The sequence below is a fragment of the Carassius auratus genome, chromosome 46 (genome assembly GCF_003368295.1).
Source record: "Carassius auratus strain Wakin chromosome 46, ASM336829v1, whole genome shotgun sequence".
Lineage (NCBI taxonomy): Eukaryota > Metazoa > Chordata > Actinopteri > Cypriniformes > Cyprinidae > Carassius > Carassius auratus.
In genome coordinates this window covers 9,483,992-9,506,758 of record NC_039288.1, presented here as the reverse complement: position 1 = coordinate 9,506,758, position 22,767 = coordinate 9,483,992, and the positions used below count along the sequence as shown (strand labels likewise).

The 22,767-nt window shown below is 35.9% G+C and overlaps 3 protein-coding genes across 6 annotated transcripts in view; all 3 read left to right on the top strand.

The window, feature by feature from the left end:
- Positions 1-3,936, top strand: part of LOC113064098 (receptor-type tyrosine-protein phosphatase alpha-like) — a 28,949-nt gene extending 25,013 nt beyond the window's left edge. For both annotated transcript variants that reach the window (XM_026234653.1, XM_026234652.1), the window contains 2 exons: positions 738-873; positions 1,267-3,936. In XM_026234653.1, coding sequence (XP_026090438.1) covers positions 738-873; positions 1,267-1,341 — 211 coding nt within the window. In that variant the 3' untranslated portion in view covers positions 1,342-3,936. The remainder of the gene's footprint in view (positions 1-737; positions 874-1,266) is intronic.
- Positions 3,937-5,873: 1,937 nt separating this feature from the next.
- LOC113063732 (progonadoliberin IIB-like) lies at positions 5,874-6,998 on the top strand. The gene is made up of 4 exons (XM_026234060.1): positions 5,874-6,000; positions 6,259-6,398; positions 6,538-6,621; positions 6,728-6,998. The coding sequence occupies exons 2-4, from the start codon at positions 6,261-6,263 to the stop codon at positions 6,764-6,766; spliced, it is 261 nt and encodes an 86-aa protein (XP_026089845.1). The 5' UTR covers positions 5,874-6,000; positions 6,259-6,260; the 3' UTR covers positions 6,767-6,998.
- A 2,107-nt stretch (positions 6,999-9,105) lies between these two features.
- On the top strand, positions 9,106-13,962 carry LOC113064097 (beta-1,3-galactosyl-O-glycosyl-glycoprotein beta-1,6-N-acetylglucosaminyltransferase 4). 3 transcript variants are annotated; one of them, XM_026234648.1, is made up of 3 exons: positions 9,106-9,230; positions 11,421-11,498; positions 11,612-13,962. In XM_026234648.1, the coding sequence occupies exon 3, from the start codon at positions 11,613-11,615 to the stop codon at positions 12,867-12,869; it is 1,257 nt and encodes a 418-aa protein (XP_026090433.1). In that variant the 5' UTR covers positions 9,106-9,230; positions 11,421-11,498; position 11,612; the 3' UTR covers positions 12,870-13,962. The 3 variants fall into 3 exon arrangements, with proteins under 3 accessions (XP_026090433.1, XP_026090434.1, XP_026090435.1); XM_026234649.1 differs by lacking the exon at positions 9,106-9,230 and adding an exon at positions 9,241-9,645; XM_026234650.1 differs by lacking the exon at positions 9,106-9,230 and adding an exon at positions 9,663-10,361.
- The last annotated feature ends 8,805 nt before the right edge of the window (positions 13,963-22,767 follow it).

Here is a 22,767-nt window from a genome sequence, read left to right as displayed (position 1 = left end):
TTGTTATTATGACAATTATGATTATTATTATTTTATTTCATAATCCTAAATTGCAATCCAAAATTAAATAAATTAAATTAATTGCAATTTGAAAATTTGAATCATGAATACAGTAAAAACAGTAATAATGTTTAAAGTTCGGAAGAATGGCATTTATTTGAAATGGAAACACAAATGTCTCTACTTGCACTTTGATCAATTCAATGTGCCCTTGTTGAATAATGAAAAGTATTGATATATTATGATAATTTCTTAAATCTTACTGACCCTTTTGAAGAGTAATGTATTTTTTAGCTTGAAAATGCTTTGGCTTGTCTCTTTGTGCTTTAAAGGAATCCCATATAACAAATCGGGAAATAACAAGTTTATATTATTTTATGGTTGGGACAGCTGTGTACTACTCTGATTATTACATAAAGAGTTATTCAACTTTACCACAAACCTTCTAGGCTGGATACAGGATATTTTGGTTAGACAGGAATGGCAACTTTAATAGGTCTTACTGGTTTGGCAGCTTAAGTAAGGTTTAGTGGTTTTGTAATTCTGGAAGGCATCCGTGGGTGCTTGGTATGAATTAAACAAACCTGTCCATTAATTACATCTCCAAAGCACTCGGTAATGATGAAACGGATTGAGTTGCTGTGTCCAGTGGGATTTCGGGGTCAGCCAGTCAAGGAAGGTAGAAACAGACACATTGAAATCCACAGAGTGGGTGATTGATGTTTGTGTGTTAACAGTGCCGGAGCAGGGCGCACGGGGACATTCTGTGCTCTGAGCACGGTCCTGGAGCGGGTGAAGGCCGAGGGCATCCTGGACGTTTTTCAGACGGTGAAGAGTCTAAGACTACAGAGACCGCACATGGTGCAGACACTGGTGAGCAAACACGTGTTGACCTACTGAATTTAACAATGTGCAGTTTAATTGTTTTTGAACAACTGTTGTTTTTGCCAGAGACTTAAAACTAGAGAAAATTGTGATTTTAAAAATGTGAGTAAAAATTTTTTGGTTGTTATATATCAATAGGAGTGATGACTAAATATTATAAGAAATATTAATGTTGTAATTTACTATTACAGTTGTAACATTCACTGTAAAATAAAAACGGACAACTATTTATGATGATAATTTCATAGTACATTTGTAAAATTACAATATACATTTTTATGGCTATATTTACCAACTTTTATTTTGGCAGAAACCACATAAAATCCTTCAAGCTTCTCTTTTCAGTCATTCAGATTCGTTATATCTTGCTTCTCCCCACAGGAGCAGTACGAGTTCTGCTACAAAGTGGTCCAGGAATACATTGATGCCTTCTCTGACTACGCCAACTTCAAGTAAAGCCCCGCCCACCTGCAGAAGAACACACAGACTTTCCCAGTCATGCACTCGCGTCCACACGTTCACAAAAACGCCGCTAAATGAGACAAGACTGCCAGCGCAAAGCAAAAGGGAATGAGAATCCTTTGGCCGGCAAGCACGAGAACACGTTGGTGCTGAAGATGCAAAGAAAACACCATTAGAGATGCCTTCTTGAATATTTTGTAATATTGCTCTTGTTAATAAGGCCCTTACCCATTTCTCTCAGTGTAAATATGCTCTTGTATTTTTGTTTCGTTTCGTTTGTTTGGTTTTAGAAGCCGTTTTTAGTGTGACCTTAATATAGTTTACTGGTATATAAATGCATATATGAATAGCGCTATAGAGACGGGCGTGAAAAGAGAGGTAGCAAGATTAGGGTGCTTTTCACTGGGTGTTTCAACAAGAACTTCCTTCTTTCTCTGCAGTTGAGTGACTGAAACCTATTTGAATGGCAGCTTAATCCCACTTGCCTGTAGCTACATAGCACACAACACGGCAAAATCAACCAATCGTGGTGCTTGAGCGATTGTAAATGCGTGCATTCGCAGAAAACCCTTCACTGTGCTCTTCCATTGTTTGCTGGAGTGACAGATACCATTTTGAGTGTTTTGACACGCTCAGTGAGTTCATTTTTTATTTTTTATTTTTGCTGGGACCGTTTTTTGCGGTGTGACTAAGCATCACTTAGATTTGAAAATGTGAAGCGTCCGTTTTGTTAGATAGTGTGCCAGACCCGACTTGTTCTGCCTCGGTCCAAACTAGACAATGGTAGAGGAAGATAAGATTAAAAAGACAAAAAAAGAGGAAACCCAGAGAAATTCAGTTTTTCTTTTGATGTTCTGTTCCCTTTTTTGAATCTCACGAGGGTTTTTGTGTCAAGTTTCGTTCCATGCTTTTTACACAAACATCTTTTCTTGTCAAGATCGATCTAAAAGCACTTCCTGTATATGCAAATGTAACCAAGAAAGTGATGTTTACATGCCCAGATGTCTGATAATTGGCCTTAACAACTGTGCTTGACAATAAGGTTTCGGTGTACAGGCATTTACTTTTCCTTCATTTGAAGATAAATGATCCCACCGGCCCATCTATTTGCAAGGTACTGGTGCAAAGTTGATCCAGAAAGTTCTAGTAGATATGACCCAAGATGGCCTGATCATCTGTTCCTGCCCATGTAAAGGACTTCAGCCGTCGTGCCGAAGTCAACGAGCCCTTTCCAGCTCCACTGAGCCAGATAGATTGATAAATGATGTTTTCAGCCATCAGCGGTTCTCCAAGCAAAAAGAGCAGGTCGATGGTATGAATGAGGACGTGTATTGTCATTTTAACTAGTGAAAACATCAAAAGCAAGTTATTTTCCAGCGACTGTTTTATGTACCAGTAGGTTAAGCCCTATTAACCTGTAGGTTAATGCATTGACAGTCACCCATCTGTCACATTCCATGTCAACAGGGTTCTCAATGGAAACTGTTTTTTTTATATATTATTACAGATCCATGATGTTCTGAATTCTGAATAACGGATTTCTATTACAGCTTTCCGTGGGCTTCATTTGAAGATATTCCAAGAAGTGCTGATGGATTTGCTTGAATGTTGTGTGAGTTGACTGTTGTGATTTGCTAACCCTTGCCACATAGCAGCAGGACACTGTGCCAATAGCAGCAGGAACCTTCTTCAGAGGTGGGAAAGTGCCTCTTCATGTTCCTCTAGCTTCAAGCTTATTGCCGCCTGCTCGTTTGTAGCCAATGTTCTCCCAATCCATTGGGACATTGTGGCCTGTATGGCGTATGATAATCTGTAATGGAACCCAAATAGTTACTTGGTCGGTTACTGTTTTTGGTGTTTTTTAAAGCTTTTTTTCTTCTTCTTCTTTGCTTCCATACTATATCCTGGAGGAAGCACCAGACTTTAGGTCAAGTTCCTCAAAATCTAAGCTCTTAATGTGCTGAGAGCAATCTAGTTCTTCTGGACAAGAAAGGGAAGCCACGTGTCTGGTTGCTCACTTCATTCTTCTGTCGAATGTGACATTGAAATGGCCTGCTTGGATAAGCTAAAGATGACAACAAGACTGAAAAGTAAAGGAAATTGAAATTGAGGATTTTGTCTGAAATCTATCTCTTTGATCGGATCGGATCGTTTCTAAATCTCAATTTACAGCCTGTTTTACATTCCATAAATCCTAAAAACGTCCCTCTGTTTATGCACCCTTCTGTACATAATGTAAGGTTATTTATATTACATTCCTATCTGTTGCCTTGCTTTTGTTTTATATTTTTCTTTCACTCGTTTTTTTTTTTTTTTTTTTTTTTTAAGATACTTGTATATTAAACTGTACTGGGACCATTTTGAATATTAGATTTTCCCCCCATTTTAAATTCGGTATTATTGTCTTAAAATCTTAATTTTTTTTTTATTTACATCTGTTTTTTTTCTTCTAGTGTTTTGTTATTCAAATTTGAATATATATGTATATATAATTATATATATGATGCAAATGATATATAATTATATAATGCCAAATGGCCTTTCTAAACAAGATACTGTTCAAACCTAATAAAAGTGCTTGAGATTTTATCTGCAGTCATTTTACTTTGTGTAAAATCTCTAAAACATTAGAAATACATGTATACATATGTAATATGTACTCTATACCATTCAAAAGTTTTTTTTACTTTTACTTTGGTGTCGATGAATTAAATTGATCTATAGTGACAGTAAAACAAATATACACTGAACATTAAAAATGTCAAAGCAGCACATTAGAATGATTTCTGAAGGATCATGTGACACTGAAGACTGGACTAATGATGCTGAAAATTCAAGTGCCATCACAGAAATAAATTACTTATTAATATTTAAAATAAATAAATAAAAAATATTGAAATAATATTTGACAATATTACTGTTTTGACTGTGTTTTAATAAATGCATATTTTGTGAGTGTTCTTTCTCTGTGAGGCTTGATCCCCGAGGGGACATTCAAGGAGAGTGTCACGTCACCTTGTCTCCCATCCTTCCTGGCCCTTTAGACCTGAGATGTGAACGGATTATCACTGGAGACCCCGCTGCGTGTTTAAATACCATGTGACAGGAGTTCAATCAGATCTTGAAACTCTGTGATGAGTCAGTCGTACACCGTCCGTCACACTCTTTGCTCTGATCACCCCGAGGGAAGACTTGTGTGGAATTAAGACCAAAGTCAGGCTGGAGTGTTTGCACAGTGTTTTTCTCTCTGGGCCACCGTGCGTTTCATGCGGGTCGGGGGTCACAACTGATGGATGTGAGGTCACACTGGGCACTTTTTACAGCTTAGAGGAAATGAGCTAGACATTTGCTTTAATAAAAGGACATGCTCATCAAGAATGTGTGATATTGGGGTCACTGGAGTTGCCAAGTTAAAAAAAAAAAAAAGAATATTCTATATATGTATGATAAATATTGACAATGTTCCAGTTTAGATGGCTGGTGGTGCAATAAATGTAGAATTTCTTAAAAGCCTACACTTCACTGTTCATTAATATATAAATAAATAAATATAATGCTGATATTTTGAAGATTCTGTTCATTAAAACATCCTGAAAGATAGACATCATAATTTTCACAAAAATATTCAACAGCACAATTTTTTTAAAGACTGAGTATTAATTTATAAAAACATTTTTTTTAAATTAATCTTAAGCAGGAAATCAGCATATTAGATTAGTTTGTGAATGATCATAAGATACTAAAGACTAAATACTAAATACTAAAGATATGTAGAAAAGACTATTAGATAATTTTGAATCACAAGCATATTTTACAATAATACAGCTTTTTACAGTATTTTAATTAACTAAATGCAGCATTGATGACTATAAAAGACTTTTAACTTAATCAAGAGTCTAACTTTTCAACAGCAGAGTTAGTGTATATTCTCTTTTCTTTCTTTGCCTGGTTTTTAAATGTTTACTATTGAAAAAGATTACATTTAATTAATAATGTGTGTGTCTGTGTGTGTGTGTGTGTGTATATATATATATATATATATATATATACACATACATATTTTTATTAGTTTCTTTTAAATTAAATTGCTGTCTAAATTAAATTCTAGATATACAATTACGTAATGATTAAATAAATAAACAGAATCACTTATAGTGCTTTTTTTCCCTCTTTGCTTTAAATTGCACTTTGGCTCATTCTTGGCCATTGTTTTGAAGCTGAAAATATGAATAGCATCAAATTTACGCATTTGTGACGTAGTTGACAAATGTGTATGGGTGCGACTTGTGATGTGTATATTTACATGAGTGTTTTGTTGGAATAAGAGGACACTGTCCCGTGGGGGTCAACAGTGTTTGGAGATGATAATTGGAATTGAGCTTATCTTCCACATGCTTTCCTCCCAAAGGAACCGAAATGACCAGGCAAAGTGTTTGAGGGCTGAGGAGGTCAGTGTGTGTATGTGTGTGTGTGTATTTAGACAGGGAGGGAGATCTGGAGTGAAATATAAACTTTGAGGAAGAGGAGGAGGAAGATTCCAGAGAATGAGCTCAGAAGCTCACTGAACCATTCACTTGAGGGAAACAAGATCATATCAGGATTACCAAGACTTCACAGTCGAGGAACTACTGCAGAAGACCCTTCAGATACAAGGTAATAACAATGTTTAGTTTTGCTTTTAGATGGTCTTTGAAAATTATATTTTGTTGTTATTAAGTGACAGTGATTCGGAGAGAATTCTTTAGACATTATGGTCTCCATTGTGCTTTATTGTCTCTTAAACGTCATCGCCATCATACTTTTCTGTCAAACATTTTTCCTGAAATTGTTAGGCTGGTAAACCTAGACATGAAGGTGTAGTTACTGGCTTACTCTCCATTTGTCTCATCAGTCTCTGTTCTCTTTCTTCAGTTATGGTGCACATCTGCAGGCTGTTTGTGGTGATGGGGATGCTGATGTTTCTAAGTGTCCAGTTTGCCAGCTCTCAGCACTGGTCTCATGGCTGGTACCCTGGAGGAAAGAGAGAGATAGACGTTTACGATCCTTCAGAGGTATGTGAATATTTCAAAAATATATATAATTCTGTCAGAAAGAAGGTTACTGTTAGAAAAGGACTGTCTTTTGTTAATTGAAAGGCATATTTTGATGTGCTAAGCCATCATGTTGCTTTCTATTTTATATTCAAATCAGGTTTCAGAAGAAATCAAACTCTGTAATGCAGGGAAATGCAGCTTCCTGATACCCCAGGGAAGAAACATTCTGAAGACAATACTGGTGGGTACAGGTGTTGTTTTGGCTTATAGCCTCGTAGGTAAATAGTCATGACGGGGATATTGTGAATATTTCTTTAAAAACTTGACTGACTTAATGGCTTTAACAGCTGGACGCCCTCACACGGGATTTCCAGAAGAGAAAGTGACACCGAGATGACGCATCAGCCCATGTCCAAAGAAACATCATTTCCAGCAAACACATTAGGCCTGCATTTGCATCCAAGTTATCCTGTGATATTTTATTTATTTATATATTTATTTATTTTTGTATATGTTCTGTATTTTTGTTCTCGTCTCAAAGCCATTGTGAGTTAGTCTATACTGCCAGCACTATGTAACCGTTTGCAGCAGTTCCTACAATAAAGACTTTATTTTGGTATTTTGTTTTAATTGTTCAGTGTCTTCTTTAATTTGCTCTAGGTACACAGATTTTTGCATTATATATATATATATATATATATATATATATATATATATATATATATATATATATATATATATATATATATATATATATAAAAATTAATTTCGTTTTTATTTTATACTCGTTTTAAACTTAAAATGTTCGCCACCAGATGGCGCAAATGGACATGCTTATCAAAATTCATTAGGACCAGGAATGTTCACGTTATCATTGACAGTATAAACTACATTAAATTCAGCGCAGCACCTGTACGCTTTTAACACTGAAGCAAAAAAAAAAAAGAAAAAAAAAAATATTTTAGCTAATAAAGCATTTGCTCTTAATTAAATTTTCCAGTTGGATTTTATGTTCACTATTGCTCTTTTCGTACATTTTTAACATACTGATCCCACTCAAATACCATATTGCCATCACCAGTAAAAACAAAAAATCAAAATGATCAATAGAAATGATCACTATAACCAATTAATTCTCAACTGACCCTAGTACTGAGGCTTTTGATTTTAAAGGAGATAGTCAATGAAGTTGTGTACATCCAGATAATTTCCCCTCAGGGAAGGAAATGGGTGAGACCTCAATTTAGTCAATTATGTTATTATGAGCATGAAAACACACTGAAACCTTTCTTCCACCACCTTGTCCCCTCTCTCTTTCTCTCTCGCTCTTAAGCACACACACACACACACGTTTGTTTTTGTGAAAAGTGGGGACATCCCATAGGCGTAATGGTTTTCATACCCTACAAACTATATATTCTATCGCCCTACACCAACCCTACCCCTAAACATAAGTCTCACAGGAAACTTTGTGCACTTTTACTTTCTGAAAAAAAATCTCATTCTGTATGATTTATAAGCGTTTTGAAAAATGGGGACATGGGTTATGTCCTCATTAGTCATCCTCTCCTTGTAATACCTGTGTCATACCCATGTCATTATACAGAGTTGTATCCTGATATTTCACAAAAACAAGAGCGCACACTAACACACACACACACACTAACACACACACACACACATACAGATATTTGTGACAGCCTACAAGACCCACATTCCCATGGAATATAATGTATGTTCTCTTCTAATCCAGAAAACGGCAATAAACATGACTAGGTCAAAGGCATTACATTCACATGTGTAGTTTTCATATTAAGAGTACATGCATTTTTTGTCTGTTTAGGCAGTTCTCCAGTCAATGATTCCAGCAACTGAAGACATTCCAAAGGAAAAAAGATCATGCAGCAGAAAGACATGCACAAAATTCAAAATGTGCACATTTTCTTATTCATTAAATAACTGAACACACAATTATTATATACTTTTGTAATACAAATTTAACTCTTGTGTGACAGGATGAAAAAGGAAATAAGCCTGAAGCAAGCAACCAACTTTCATTTCTGCTGACCGGAAGCACAGACCTAGAAAAATGAAAGAGCATTTTGTTCACTACTGGTAACTAGAATATTAATAGCTATAACACAGATGACTTTTCTGTTTTCTCATGTGTTGTAGGCATTTTGGTTTCACTATGGCACAATACTACAGAAATAGCTCAGCCAAAAAAAGAAATTAAAACAAATAAATAAAACAAATCCCGTATTTTAGCTTCAAGTAATGGTTAGAAGTTTAAATAAATGTATTAGGCCTACTTGCTGGAATGCTAAAATTTCTCCAAATCTGTTCTGATGAAGAAGCAAACTAATCCAAGTCTTGGATGGCCTGAGGGCAGGTACATTTTCAGCAAATTTTCATTTTTTGTTGAATTATTCATTTAAAGATTTTTTTTATTGTATTTATTATTATTAATTCTCAATGTGTTTATTCATATATAAGTTCCACCTCTTGAACCACAACACATACTGTTATGATTGAATACATCCTTAACAAATCCAAAAACATTTTCCCATAGCTATCAGATGTAAATTAATACAATCAAGAACGATCAAAAAGAAAATATAGATAAGATTCTTGTGTATATTTCCCAGCATTAAAGTCAGATACCATATGTGGCTTATCAAGTAAAGTAGGAGGGACCTAAAACAATGTAACATGGCATGAACTAACTGCTCGAACTCTTCTTTCTCTTATTGTTCTACAGGCTATTACACCATCATAAGCAAAACAGATGTTGAATAGACTAGTTGTCATTTGATAGTTTGCATTCTTGCTATAGCTTTTGCGAAAGAGGTGAGTTGTGGCCAGAGATTTTCTTCTTTCTTCTTAGAGATGAAAATAAAATAGTATAACTTTGAAATGTGTACCTTTGGGGAAAACAAATAATTGCTGTCGCCCTACAGGAATAATATTTCCATATCGCAGAGCTATTCTGAACAAAGTGCATGTCATCGTTGGAGAATTTGTTTCTGCATTTAGAAGCTGTGTTTTAAATAGATTTGTAAGCGTATGGGATGTCAGCACTGCACACTTGAGTTTGGAAACTTTTCCCTGGGCTGCACTGTCTTTTTTTCTTGGATTTATGTCATTCCTTTGTTAAGTTTGTCATCTTTCGCAGCGGAATGAAAATTTAAGCAGTTTTATAAAAAATATCCCGAGTTCACTTCCTTTGTTCGCGCGCATGACGTCGATGTAACTGCACAACTTGGTAAGTTTCACTTAGTTAGTTTAGTTAGGCTATATATCCATTTGTTGACACGCTTGAAACTGGAAATACGCCAATAATGACGTTTGATTTAATGACATTTATATGACATATAGCCTAGCCTACTACATTAATGTGCAAAAAATAATCTCAATTTAGGCACTAAAGTCATTTAAAAGGGTTTTATTTATTTTAAAATATCAACATTGACTTGTTTTCTTACTATTCTTTCGAATGCATTTTAGATCGCATGATCGCATGATTACAAAAAGTTAGCGGTTTCTTTCAAATGAAGCGCTTTGATTTTCAAAAGGGTTTGGGGTTGTCATGGTAGATCATTGATCGATATTGCGTCCACGAGGTGTGTTTCATGAGGTGATTACACCACATGAAACACATGAGACATAAACGAGTGACTTGGAGCATGTTCAAACCCTCGTGTCGTTCCAAGTTTCTTTCTTCAACAAAAAAGGCTGAATTTTGAGGAATGACATACACCTTGTTTACATACGACGGATTGAATAATCATCTGCTTTTGGTTCGACAGAAGAAATGTAGTCGTCTGGGGTTTGAAAAACGGTGATATGACAAGTTTCATTTCTGTTCTATGCCACGTGACCAAACGAACCCACTCTGGATTTTACTGTCAAATTCCAAAAACGGTCTTGAACAAAATGCATGGATTCTCAAAGGCTGACACAATGATGAAAGAATGTGTGGTAGGCCTACATTAAAAAAAAATAATATATAAATTACATCACAGACACCTCTATTATTTGACATCATATTCATCTGAAAGTATTTTTTTAGTGTGTTACCTCATCTGCAATACATCTATAGGACGTTTCCTATTATATGTCAAATAGACGTTTAGATATTTCTCCATGATGTTTATGATTTAGAATGTAACTGATATCTTACATATATTTGTTTCAGATGTTTGTACAAAGCAGAAGTCTTCCCGATGAAGTGAACTTTAACAGGCATCTTGCAGATGTACATGTGCTATCTGTGCTTATAGTTTACAGAAACAAATTGCTATGGTTAATCTCTTGTTTTTGTTCTTAACGCAATCACTTCCTTTTGATGAAAACAATATGGTAGTAAACTATATAAACCAGTGGTTTCAGTATTGTTGTGGAATCCGATGACACACACGAAAAAATGGAAGTTCTAAGAAAAATAAATACAGTTACTATGTTTTTGCACAGACTAAAAGCCAGTCTAGAACAACATATATGTAAATCCATATAATTTGGATATTCATAACATTCTTCAGTCGTTCTGAAGCTTATACCAAAGTTTTAACATTTTGTCTTTTTTTTAAACAATAGGCGATGCTAATGCTAACCAAACTCGCACTGTAAAAAAAAAAAAAAAAAAGACTCTGTAGTTTTTACAAAATAATTTTGGCAACAGTGTTTGCCAGAATCATTTTGTAAAAAATACAGAAAAACTGTAAACGGTCAAAAACTTAATTTTACGGTATAAAGCTGTAATTTACAAACAAGAAAATTTGAATGTAAACCAGTAAATTCCACAACGCACACTGCTAATAAGGGAATTCTGGGAAAATCAGTTTACAGTTTTCGACTGTAAATTATACATTGATTTGTTCCTTTTACTTCAAAAAATTTACGTCATTTCACTGTAAAATTACATGAAATGTCTGGTTAGATATTTAACAGTTTTTCCCTGTATATAATACGGTAACAGGAGTGTTAACCTATTTACAGTTTTTTTTTCTGTACAGTTAAAATTACACTTATTTTTTACAGTGCATGCTGGTGTCGTTCAGAGGATAGTGCCAATGCTACTGAAAATTTTTTATCTTAAGGCCTCAAAGCATTGCAAAGGTATGGCTGCACTTCATGTATGGTGTGCTCAGAGTCAAAGTCATTCATTAATATATTACAGTAGACATTACAGTCATTAAATTACTAATATGAACTTTAATTTCTCCCTACAGAATGAGAAGATTGTGGAATTGCCTCAAACTGAGACATATGATATTTATCGTTTTAACGCTGGCACTTCTTATATGTTGCTTCAGAATCACAATAGTAAATGAAGGAGAACAGGAAACAGGACAGTCTGAGAGGCCGCGGCTGACAGTGCGATATAACATTAATTGCACAGCAATATATGAAATGGAACCAGTGGAATTGGGCAAAACTTTAGAAATTCGCAAGCAAAAAAGCTACATAGGGCCTACCGATGAGGCTGTTGTGAATGCCACCTCTGACTGTGATCAGTTTGTTATGTCAAGGGGCTATGATAAGATTCAAGGCTCTGACTTTGAGCGTGAATTTCCCCTTGCTTTTTCTTTGGTCGTTCACCAGGATGCGGCTCTTGTGGAGAGGTTGCTAAGGGCCATTTATATGCCGCATAACATATACTGCATACATTATGATCTGAAGTCCTCAGATGACTTTATTTCAGCAATGAAAGGTCTGGCCCGCTGCATCCCCAACGTCTTCATTGCCTCAAAATTGGAGAGGGTGCAGTACGCAGGAATCTCACGACTCAAGGCGGATCTTAATTGCTTGTCTGACCTCCTATATTCTGAGGTCAAATGGAAGTATGTCATCAACCTCTGTGGTCAGGACTTTCCACTGCGGGCAAATGCTGAGCTGGTGTCAGATCTAAAAGAGCTGAAAGGCAGGAACATGGTGGAGAGCAAGAAGCCTGGAGGAAAGACAGGTCGCTGGAGTGTTCATTATTTACTAAAAGATAATAACTCACAGTATTATGAGTCTCCTGTAAGCACCCCTGAGATGAAATCTCCACCTCCTCACAACATAGAAATGTTTGTGGGCAGCGCATACTTCACGCTTTCAAGAGAATTTGTGGTTATTGTTCACCAGAGTTCGCTAGTCAGGGATTTCTTGACTTGGTGTGAGGATACATACTCACCTGATGAACATTTCTGGGCAACTCTGATTCGTGTGCCTGGAGTACCAGGGGAAGTACCAAGATCGGATCCTGAGATCTCAGAACTGATCAGTAAAACCCGCCTGGTGAAGTGGTCATATCTAGAAACGATTCTTTATCCACCATGCACTGGAGTCAGTATACGTTCTGTATGTATTTATGGTGCTGCTGAGCTCAGATGGCTGCTAAACTACGGCCACTGGTTTGCTAACAAAGTCGATCCAAAAGTGGATCCTGTTCTTACAGAATGTTTAGAAGAGATACTTTCAGAAAAACAGCCAAAATTGCAGTGAGAAGGACATATTTTTCAGGATTTGTATAACTTACTTTGAAAATGCACTTGTTTTGAATGTACTGTATGTATATTTGTGTGATTCAGTCAGCACGAAGTGCAATCCTTAGTTTTAGGGTTTGAAAGGCATTTGAGCAAAGTTATGAATGAATAGTTCACAAAAAGAAAAATAACAAATTAGATTAATATGTATTGATTTCCAGGCTATCCAATATGTAAATGAGTTTGTTTCTTCATCCAAACAAATTTGGAGAAATTTGGCATCACATTACTTGGCCACCAATGGATCCACTTCAGTAAATGGGTGCCGTCGGAATGAGAGTTCAAAAAGCTGATAAACACATCACAATAATATACAAATAATTCACATAACTCCAGTCCATCAGTTAAATTCTTTTGAAGTGAAAAGCTATGTGCTTATGAGACATTAAATCCATCATTAAGGCATTTAAATCTTGAAAAATAAGAGTCTGTAATGCATAGATGCGTCCTCTAGTGAAAAAAATCCATCCTTTGTTGACTTCCCACATCAAATCCACTGTCATATTTGTTTAGAGCTGTTTTAAACTTGCAGGAGGATGGCCTGAGAGTGAGTACATTTTCGGCAAATATATATATAAATATATATTCTAATTTATTTAGGCTCAGAGAAATGACTTAAAGAAACTCGAACAACAATTCACTGGAAATGAATTTGCATGTGTTCTCTGGTTAGTCTTTGGTCAGAATCACGAGTAAACACAACCCCAAAAAAGAACTAGACACCATTTGCATGTTGCAATTTCTCCACTTGCGGGCTGGTTTTGAAGGCTTGTAAGAATGCAGCAGACTTCCTTTGATCTGACACACACCACTGGTGCTATACCAATCCAAATACCTAAATAATTCCTTTAACATTTAAAAAGAGTGCTCAACTATCATTTGACTGCTGCCATATATATATTTGATGTTAGTGAGTGAGTCCCAGGTTTTGAGGAAAAACCACAGACAATCTCTTGTGAATTTACCTCTGAGCATTGAACTCTTTTTGTTGATTTTATCAGAATGTAAATACTGAAGAATTTAATCTTGTAGACTATATACATATATATATATATATATATATATATATATATATATATATATATATATATATATATATATATACACACACACACTTATTTAAATATATAAATAAATATTTTTGTACATTATATATTTTTTCATACATAAAGTGAAGGGGTGGGTTTACTTTACAATTCCCAACTTTTTATTGTTTTGAATCAGTTTAATAATCATCTGTGGTTTATTGATGTATTGATTAATCTATATAAAAAAAAATTATTTCATTGTAAGTCATATTCACAGTGCTTTCATTTTCTGTCATATGTCATGCTGTCAGTTGTTTATAGTTACATGCAATGTGTGTTTTTGAGTGATGACTAAAATGTTTAGCCTCACTTCAGAGAAAAGATATGCACTTTATTCCATTTAATTTATCGATACTTTTACAGAATTTTATAAATATATTTACATATAGTAGAAAGAGGGTTTTTAATCTGAGTTTCTTTCTTTTTTTTTGTTTCATTCTGCTGATTTTATTATTTTATTCTCATATTAGCAGTACTCCCCCCCCCACACACACATGATTGTAAAGTGCTTTAAGTGTACAGCAATACATAATAAACCCCTATATAAATGCATCATTTATTCATAACTTGCATTGCTGTCTAATGTCATGGAAGGTCACTAACTCAACAAATTTATCTCCAACACTCAAGCATTTTTAACATTTCTAATTACTTTAGAGTTCACATTTCCATTTGATGCTTTATGGTAAATATGCCAGTACATCCAAAATAAAGTTTTGATCAGTTTAAGTTTGCTCTGTTGTGTGTGAATACATTGTTCAATTGTTAAGGCCTCAATTGTAGATCAGCATTGAAGAGGGAAGATACTGTACCTCTTCAGTATGTTCTGTCTTATGGTGTGATTACACAGATTATTTAGAGCAATTGGGTTAGATGAGGAGAGTGATTTCTGATTTTTGACAAGCATATGCAAATTAACATGAATCTTCTTTTACCATGTGAGTCAACCTGTCCAAGTAGGCATTGGCTTCTGCTTGTGCCAAAAAAGTTGAAAGAATCTTAACATTTGACACATTGCCGTAGCAACACTATTTAAGATATCAGGAATCCCTTCACAGTTTTATATAGTTTTATTACACACTTTCTGTTTCTTATTTTTTGCCATAATTTTATTGTAATTTTTGATAATTTTCCAAAGTTCTTTAGCGACTTTTTTGCAAGCCATGTATGACATCATCTATCGACATTTAGTGGCTTTTCAAACTGCCTCTAGCTAATTTCCATTAAATGTAGGTGGCAACAGTGCCAACATTTATTATGCTTTTGGAGTCAATAAATCAGCTAATCAACCCACTACAATTTCTCAATAATACATCAGCAAGTCAGGACTGACCTGCACTTAAACGTCTCTTCAGATAATTCCTGCCAAGCAGGTTTCCCATGTTTTATGCCACTCAGTAAGTTCTGATGTACATGACTTCTTACTGATTATCAAAAATAATAAAGAGGTGGGCATGGCCCCATTCCATAAGTATGACTTCACCATTAGGGATGATTCCATTATTTCATCAGACACGTATAATCAGACATGACTAGAAAGGAGTGCCACATTCCAATGAATAGCCACAATGGCCTTCAGCAAATCTGCATGCTTCCTATCATTTATTATATAGGGCAAATATGTATATATATTATGTATCTATACATTAATATTCATTTTTATTTTGGGGATTGTGTTTTATATATATCTATTTTTAATTTTATATACACATTTCTTTAATTATTCAAGCTGATTGATCATTTACAGTGAAGAATAAGTTTGTTTCAATTATCATTTTACTTTGGGCCACTATACCCCTCAAAATGTCTGTGCGTTTGTGCATTCTTAATCTCTTTTATGTACTAATCTAGTTTATACTTAAAATTCGGATTTAATATGGCCACAATTATGCTAATCAACATGAATCCTTTTATCAAGGAATATTTTGAAAAGAAGCTTTTAGAAAAACAATTCAATTAAAGGTAATTTTTGCTTATTATTTTGACTAAAATGGAGAAAGATGAAAGATGGTAAAAGATGGCTCTGGCAATCTTCTGAACTTTAATATATTAAAGAGATCGCAACCCTATTTTGCTAATTGTAACAAAAAGTGAGTCTTTCTGGATAACAAAAAGAGTAAAAACGTACTTTGTATTTTCACTTCTCTTTTCACAGTACTCTCCACTTCTTTTTGATTCAACCTTTTTTAACCTTTTGTGTAACATGAAGTTTCCACAGATGTTAAAGTTTCTTCATGGAACCATCAATGCCAATAAAGAAAGAACATGAAGTAGAAGAGTGTCCATGGCTTTGATGTAGTTCCTGAAATATACAATTGTATTATTTAAATATTTATCATTATAGTGAAATATTCAAATCAGCCCGTCATGGGATCCATTATCCAAATCGATGGTAACTTGAGAGGCAGCACCTCTGATTTCAGTAACAGAAATTATGTGTTATATTATTAAAGCATATATGTAATATCATACACGCACATATGAATCAAAGGGCTCATATTCTAAATGTATTCTGTCATACGAGTTCAGTGGAAACATTATACAAAATGTTGCAACAAATGGAGTGAATCATAAATGAATTTTATGAGAAAGTAATTGTTTCACATACGCCTCAATTCTTTGAACGCCAAAAGGAAAAGAAAAACATTGTGTGTTCATGCTGATCTTTCTGGTACACACCTGAAATCTTTTATGCTCACACGCTGGGCTGTTTGTTATGCCTGTATCACATTTGATGTCCTAAACTCTATGAAACTGTGAGCAAGTCTTTTAATTCTCTTGATTGTAGATTGTAGGAATATCCATTTTAGAAATGTTGCTATTTAAAAAGCTGTATTGTAATTTTATTGAAATAATACAAATTATTGTATTGTATTTATAATGTAATAACATAGCAAACTGGGCAGGAATGTAAGCAACATTGTTTTGGACTGTTAACAATAAGGATATGGAACAATAGTGAATGAAAAGAAATAGCACAAAAGAACACCAATCCCTTTTTGTAAAAAAAGAATGTTCACAAACTGATATTACCATTTAATCATATGAAATCACATGAGAGAGAATCCATGTCAGGGTTTTTATTTTTATCTATTTATTTTGGAATGGAGTAGGGCCTTGCAGTTGACGAATAAACCAATTGTATGTGTACAAGTTTACAAAGGTTTTCAATAGTATTTATATATTAAAAAACTATATGTGTGCCAGATAACAGTATAAGAATTAAAGGGGTCATCTCATATGATCATCATATGATGTGATTTAAATTTCTCCTTTCTCTTTGGAGTCATACAAGCTCTTGGTGCATAAAGAAGATCTGTGAAGTTGCAAAGACTCATGTCTCAAATCCAAAGAGATATTCTTTATCAAAGTTAAGACTCTGCCATAGCCCGCTAAAACGGTTCATTCAAATACGCCCCACATGTCTATGTCACTATGTGGAAATATTTGCATATTGCCGCCCAAATGTTCACGCAGAGGAAGAAAGTGTGGTTCAAGTGTGATTCTAACCGCAGTTATTGTTGAAGCAGCCATGTCAGGGAGATGCTTTGTGTATAGGCGAAAGCAAAAGCACTTTATTTGGCCTTCTGAAAGTAGATGCATTTTTAAGTCTCTTTAAGATTACTTTCAACAGAACGGCAACGCATTTTATTGACGACCGTTTCATGAACCTAGGAGAGGAGATAATTCTGACAACAATCTGGCTCTTCTGTATCAGCTACTGTAGGTATGCTTTGTTATTAGTTTACATATTTGCTATTGCATGTTCAAATGCAGAATTTTGCACATTGCGCATCTTAACCGTCCTTGGCTTGTATACTGCAAATACATGAGCATCATCACTGTGTCTGTCATACCACTCTGTTCCCCTTTCGGGCTTAAGCTGATGGTAAAACGTAGGACACTAGGGCCTTTTGATCCGCTTTATTTCCAGAACTAAATGTACAGTACTAAAGTACAGGGACGATTGTGCGCTAACTATTTCCCAGTACCATTCACAGGGTTGCATTCGCACCAACAGTGTGTACTAGGAAGTGACGTAAGCCGGTCGACAGCCATGTTATTTGATGGCAGCATTCAACAACGTTAACAAAGAACAACGTTACCAACAGGAGGATGAAGGACGCTGTGATTGGAGCTGTGTTTTTGTTGTGTCTCACGGGTTTTACAATAATGGACATGGAATGTCGATGTATACGTTATACGATTGAAAGAACGGAGAGAAGGAATCTCCAACGACAACTGACAGTGTTACATTTGCTTCAAGTGCCTGCACTTCAGCGTCCACCCATTTATCACTGTTCATCATTGCGAAATAATTTGACAGAATGTTTACAGTATGTTTACACTGTTTTTTAAATCATGGTGGGTGAGAGCATTGTCGAATGCGTCTGGCCAATCAATGTGTATTTATGTCGAAAGAGGCAGTCCAATACTAAAATCGCACCTAGTTCCAGCGGCGCGCAAACACAGAAAAGTGGGTAGTTCCACAATAGTTCTGGTACTGTGAAAAGGTTCCCGTGTGCAAAAGGCCCTATTGCTTTAACTTTAAAATGAACTGTCTTTTCATTTATTTTGAAGATGAAGCTCTCGATTAGTGATGGGTCATTCTTAAACATTTCGTTCATTGTGAACGTATTAATCTTTAAAGTGACTCGGGAAGAATGAGTTATCTCGGGGAGTGATTCGTTCAGTTGTGAATGCGCAAAATTCTATAGGTTCTGTAGTGGAATTTGTCTAGTAGTTCACCTGTTTCAGTCAATGCAGTCTGAGCCGGAAAGAGAATTGATTAGTTCATCTCATGATTCTTATGTTTTTTTGAGTCGTACCCATAAGCGTTACCAATGCAGTCTGAGCCGGAAAGAGAACTGATTAGTTCATCTCATGATTCTTCAGGTTTGAGTCATTGATCACGTGACAGACCATAAGCTTTGACCATAGACTGGAGTTACCCTGGCAACAAATCTGTATGTATATTCCTTTTATTTTTTTGTCATTATGATTTTAAGTGTACTGCCTTAATGTTTTAATGTTTGTATTGTTTAATAATGATTAAAATAATTACTGTATTAATTTAAACTATCATTGTTTTTTTGTCATGTGACGTGACAGCATTGGATAAAGAAATTAATTTACAAGCTTCCTTACAAACGGGTGCAGTCATTATTATCATCATCATCATTATCATCATTATTATAATTATTATTTACTCTTACAGTTACTGCTTTTCTGGTCTCAAATTGTAGCTTTTTACTTCTTACAGTTTCTAAATGTGTGAATTTCTGTCATGATGGTTATTTTACATACACTGAATGTTGTAACAAAGGTGATAAAGAGTTGCTTATTATTATTATTATTATTAAGTGGACTTCCGGCTCAGACTACAAAAAAAAAAAAAAAAAACTTTCATATGACCCTTTTAATACTAAAGATTACCGTAAATACTGCGCAGATTGTATAAATTACTCTTTGTCGCCCCCTGCTGTGTGCAAAAGATTAGAGCACTTTTGGTTTATCATAGTATCACCTTTGTAAAATAACTACAAATTAAAATAATTGCTTTAAGTTAAAATAATACTGTTGAAATTAATCTTAATTATATTTTTTTATTCATTTTGTGATTCATTAAGGAGATATATAAGTTTGAATGTCAATGTTATTGAATTGTATGAACACAAAGTTATCAGTGTTAGTTCAGCTCTTTTAGAACGTTCTTCAACACTTTTAAAAGTGCTACTGATTTAACACTAAGCAGATAAAAAATTGCAGGGTATGAGGATCAATTGTGTCCAGTTGCAAACAGTAAAGTTCAGTGAATAATTGTTTCACAAAGCAAGAAAGGGTGTGCAGATTCAACTTCCTCCCAATATAAACTGAGTGAGGACAAGACAAAGGCAGTGTGCCAGATGTGCGATTTGAAACTGGCCAACCACAACAGCACATCAAGTAGTGTGTGCACACGAGAGTTTTTTTTATTTTTTAATCATGTGTGCGATAGTGAGATAGTTTTCACAGACATAGAAAATATTGTTTAGGACAAGTATTTTTCATTGACTCAAATTATAAAATATAGATGTGAAATCATTACCCTAATTGGGTGAATGAAAAAAAGAAATTCAGTGTCATTTCCAAAGTTAAATCTCCATCAATTGTTTTATTTTTCCAACTTGTTAAACAATAAAATTAAGAAAAAAGCAAACAAATAAAATAATATTTTTGCAAATTTCGTTTTATTTTAATTAAATTCCAAATGTCAATTTAAGAAAAAACAAAACCTACATTTTTATCTGAAAACAGTTCCCCATAAAACATAAAAAAATAAAAAATGTTTAACAAACTAGATGTGGACATGCTTGATTCCTACTGGTGTCTGTCTTTTCAGCTGCATCCTAACAGAGGGAGAAACAGATCGATAAATACATTTTCAAGTCAGTTAGATAATGCTGTTGTCAAATACTCAAGATCAAATGTTGCGTTCACACCATGTTCTACTTAAAACTGTTCATGTCTTTGGACCGAGAACTGTGCGTTTCTATAGTAACACTATGATGCCTAAATCTGCAGCAGTCAGGTACAGTCATGTGATACAAGTTGAAGCTCTAAGAAAATTCCCAGATTACAGATGGTAATTATGAGTTTTACCGGGTTTATGGATTAATTCTCCAAATTGGAATCTTGGAAATAAATCTTGGAAGTAATTATGGCAAATATCTACAACATGAGATGAATGCACTTATACATACATGGTTTACTTTAAAAATGTTTGGTGATGTGGGTGATCATTGACAACTTTTATATGAAGAGCAAACATTAAAGGGGGGTACAATGGTGTTTCATGTATTCAGAGTTGTTCACAGTGTTAAAGAGATGGATTCTCATGCTAAACATATCCAAAGTTTTATTTTTCGATCGTGGATCTAATGACGTAGACGAGAGCGGAACTCCTTAAATGAGCATTTCTCTCGGAAAAGCATGCCCGCGCACACGTTAACCAGAGGGGAGCAAGACCGCGCACATCAACGCACTTCCTCGGGAGATCGTCGGCAGCGCTGGAGAATGGAACGGTCCCTGTGATAAAAGACCCAATTCACGTAAGTACAATTGCATCAGATTTCTGTCTTTTGTTGGAAATCAGCACATAAGTGCATATATGTTAATGGAAACAACATGAAACATCAGTAGTATACCCTTACGAAAAATAACATCTCGGTCATGGTTCCCTGAATAGGGAACGAGATGCTGCGGTGACGTCACCACGTATGGGAACACCTTCGGTGTGACGAATGTCTGAAGCCCTATACCATCCCGCCAATCCTATAGGCCAAATAGCGCTTGGCACCGCCCTACGCATGCGTACACATCGTATACCCGAGTGCCGCGCGCCATTTCGCTCAGATTTCATGACTGAAGAAGAAGAATGCTATCAGGTACGGCACGGCCAGGACCGCAGCATCTCGTTCCCTATTCAGGGAACCATGGTTACATACGTAACCGAGATGTTCCCTTTCATAGGTCACTTCGATGCTGCGGTGACGTCACCACGTATGGGAATGCTATACCAAAACGCCTGACGTACCTGATAGCTGGGATCCGAGGAAGTATCTGCTCAGCGGAGAGAACCCGGGAGCCAGGAGCCATCCTCACATTCAGACTGTAGGACTAGATAAAAGTGCTCAGTGAGGACATCCTGCCGCAGCACAGATATCATACATAAAAGATCCACTGAGAAAAGCTTGAAAAGAAGCCACAGCTCTAGTGGAATGAGCTTTAACTCCTAAGGGCGAAGCGAGTCTGCACGCCTCATAGGCTAAAGATATTGCCTCCACCAGCCAATGGGACATGCGCTGTTTGTAACCGCATGGCCTTACTCTTATGTCCAAACAGACAACAGCTGGTCAGACTCACGCCATGGGGCTGTAAGATACACAAGTCTTTAAAGCTCACAGGGCAAAGACTTAGATCTTCTGACCCCGCCTCAGCAGGGGATAAAGCTTCCAGGACCATTAGCTGAAAGCGAAAGGGATTAGATGCGACCTAGAAACATAATTAGGCCTCGGTCGCAACAACACCTACATAGATCCCGGTGCAAATTCCATGCATGTGGGTGAGACAGAGAGAGCCTGTAAACCCCAACTCTCTTGAGGGAGGATACAGCCATAAGAAGTGTCTTCAGAGTCAGGATTTTATCCGGAATGGTTTCCAAGGGCTCAACAGATGCCCTGATAACCCTGCAACACAATGGATAAATCCCATGAAGGACTCGCACGGGGCGGAAAAACCTCACCTGTCACGCACCCTGTATGAAACGAGAAACCAGTGGATAACGGCCCACTGAGGTACCGTCTATATATTTGTGGTAAGCTGAATAGCTGCCACGTAAACCTTAAAAAAACGATCCTGAAGGAACTCCAGCACTGAAGCCACTGGGCAATAAACTGGATCCACATTACGATTGTACACCAGGTCGTAAACAGTCTTCACTTGAAAGCATATAAGCATCTCGTAGAAGCTGTTCTAGAATTAAGTATAGTCTCGGTAATTTCAACAGAAAGACCGGGACATACTAACTCACTCTGCTCAGAAGCCACGCCCACAACTTCCACGGATCCGGCCTCGAGTGCCAAATCCTGTCTGAGGGAAAACTCAATGGAGAGCCCGCTAACAGACTGATCAGGTCTGCAAACCACGGCTGCGTGTGCCATCACGGAGCCACCAGCAGCAGCTGTTCCACTCTGTCCAGCCTTATTAGGATAATACCGCTGGGATCAA

What these genes read in the sequence shown, in the direction of transcription:
- LOC113063732 (XM_026234060.1), top strand. Translation starts at nt 6,261, where the DNA reads ATGGTGCACATCTGCAGGCTGTTTGTGGTGATGGGGATGCTGATGTTT. An exon ending in ACGTTTACGATCCTTCAGAG is followed by an intron (nt 6,399 to 6,537) that starts GTATGTGAATAT and finishes TATTCAAATCAG; the next exon opens with GTTTCAGAAGAAATCAAACT. An exon ending in ACATTCTGAAGACAATACTG is followed by an intron (nt 6,622 to 6,727) that starts GTGGGTACAGGT and finishes TGGCTTTAACAG; the next exon opens with CTGGACGCCCTCACACGGGA.
- LOC113064097 (XM_026234648.1), top strand. Translation starts at nt 11,613, where the DNA reads ATGAGAAGATTGTGGAATTGCCTCAAACTGAGACATATGATATTTATC.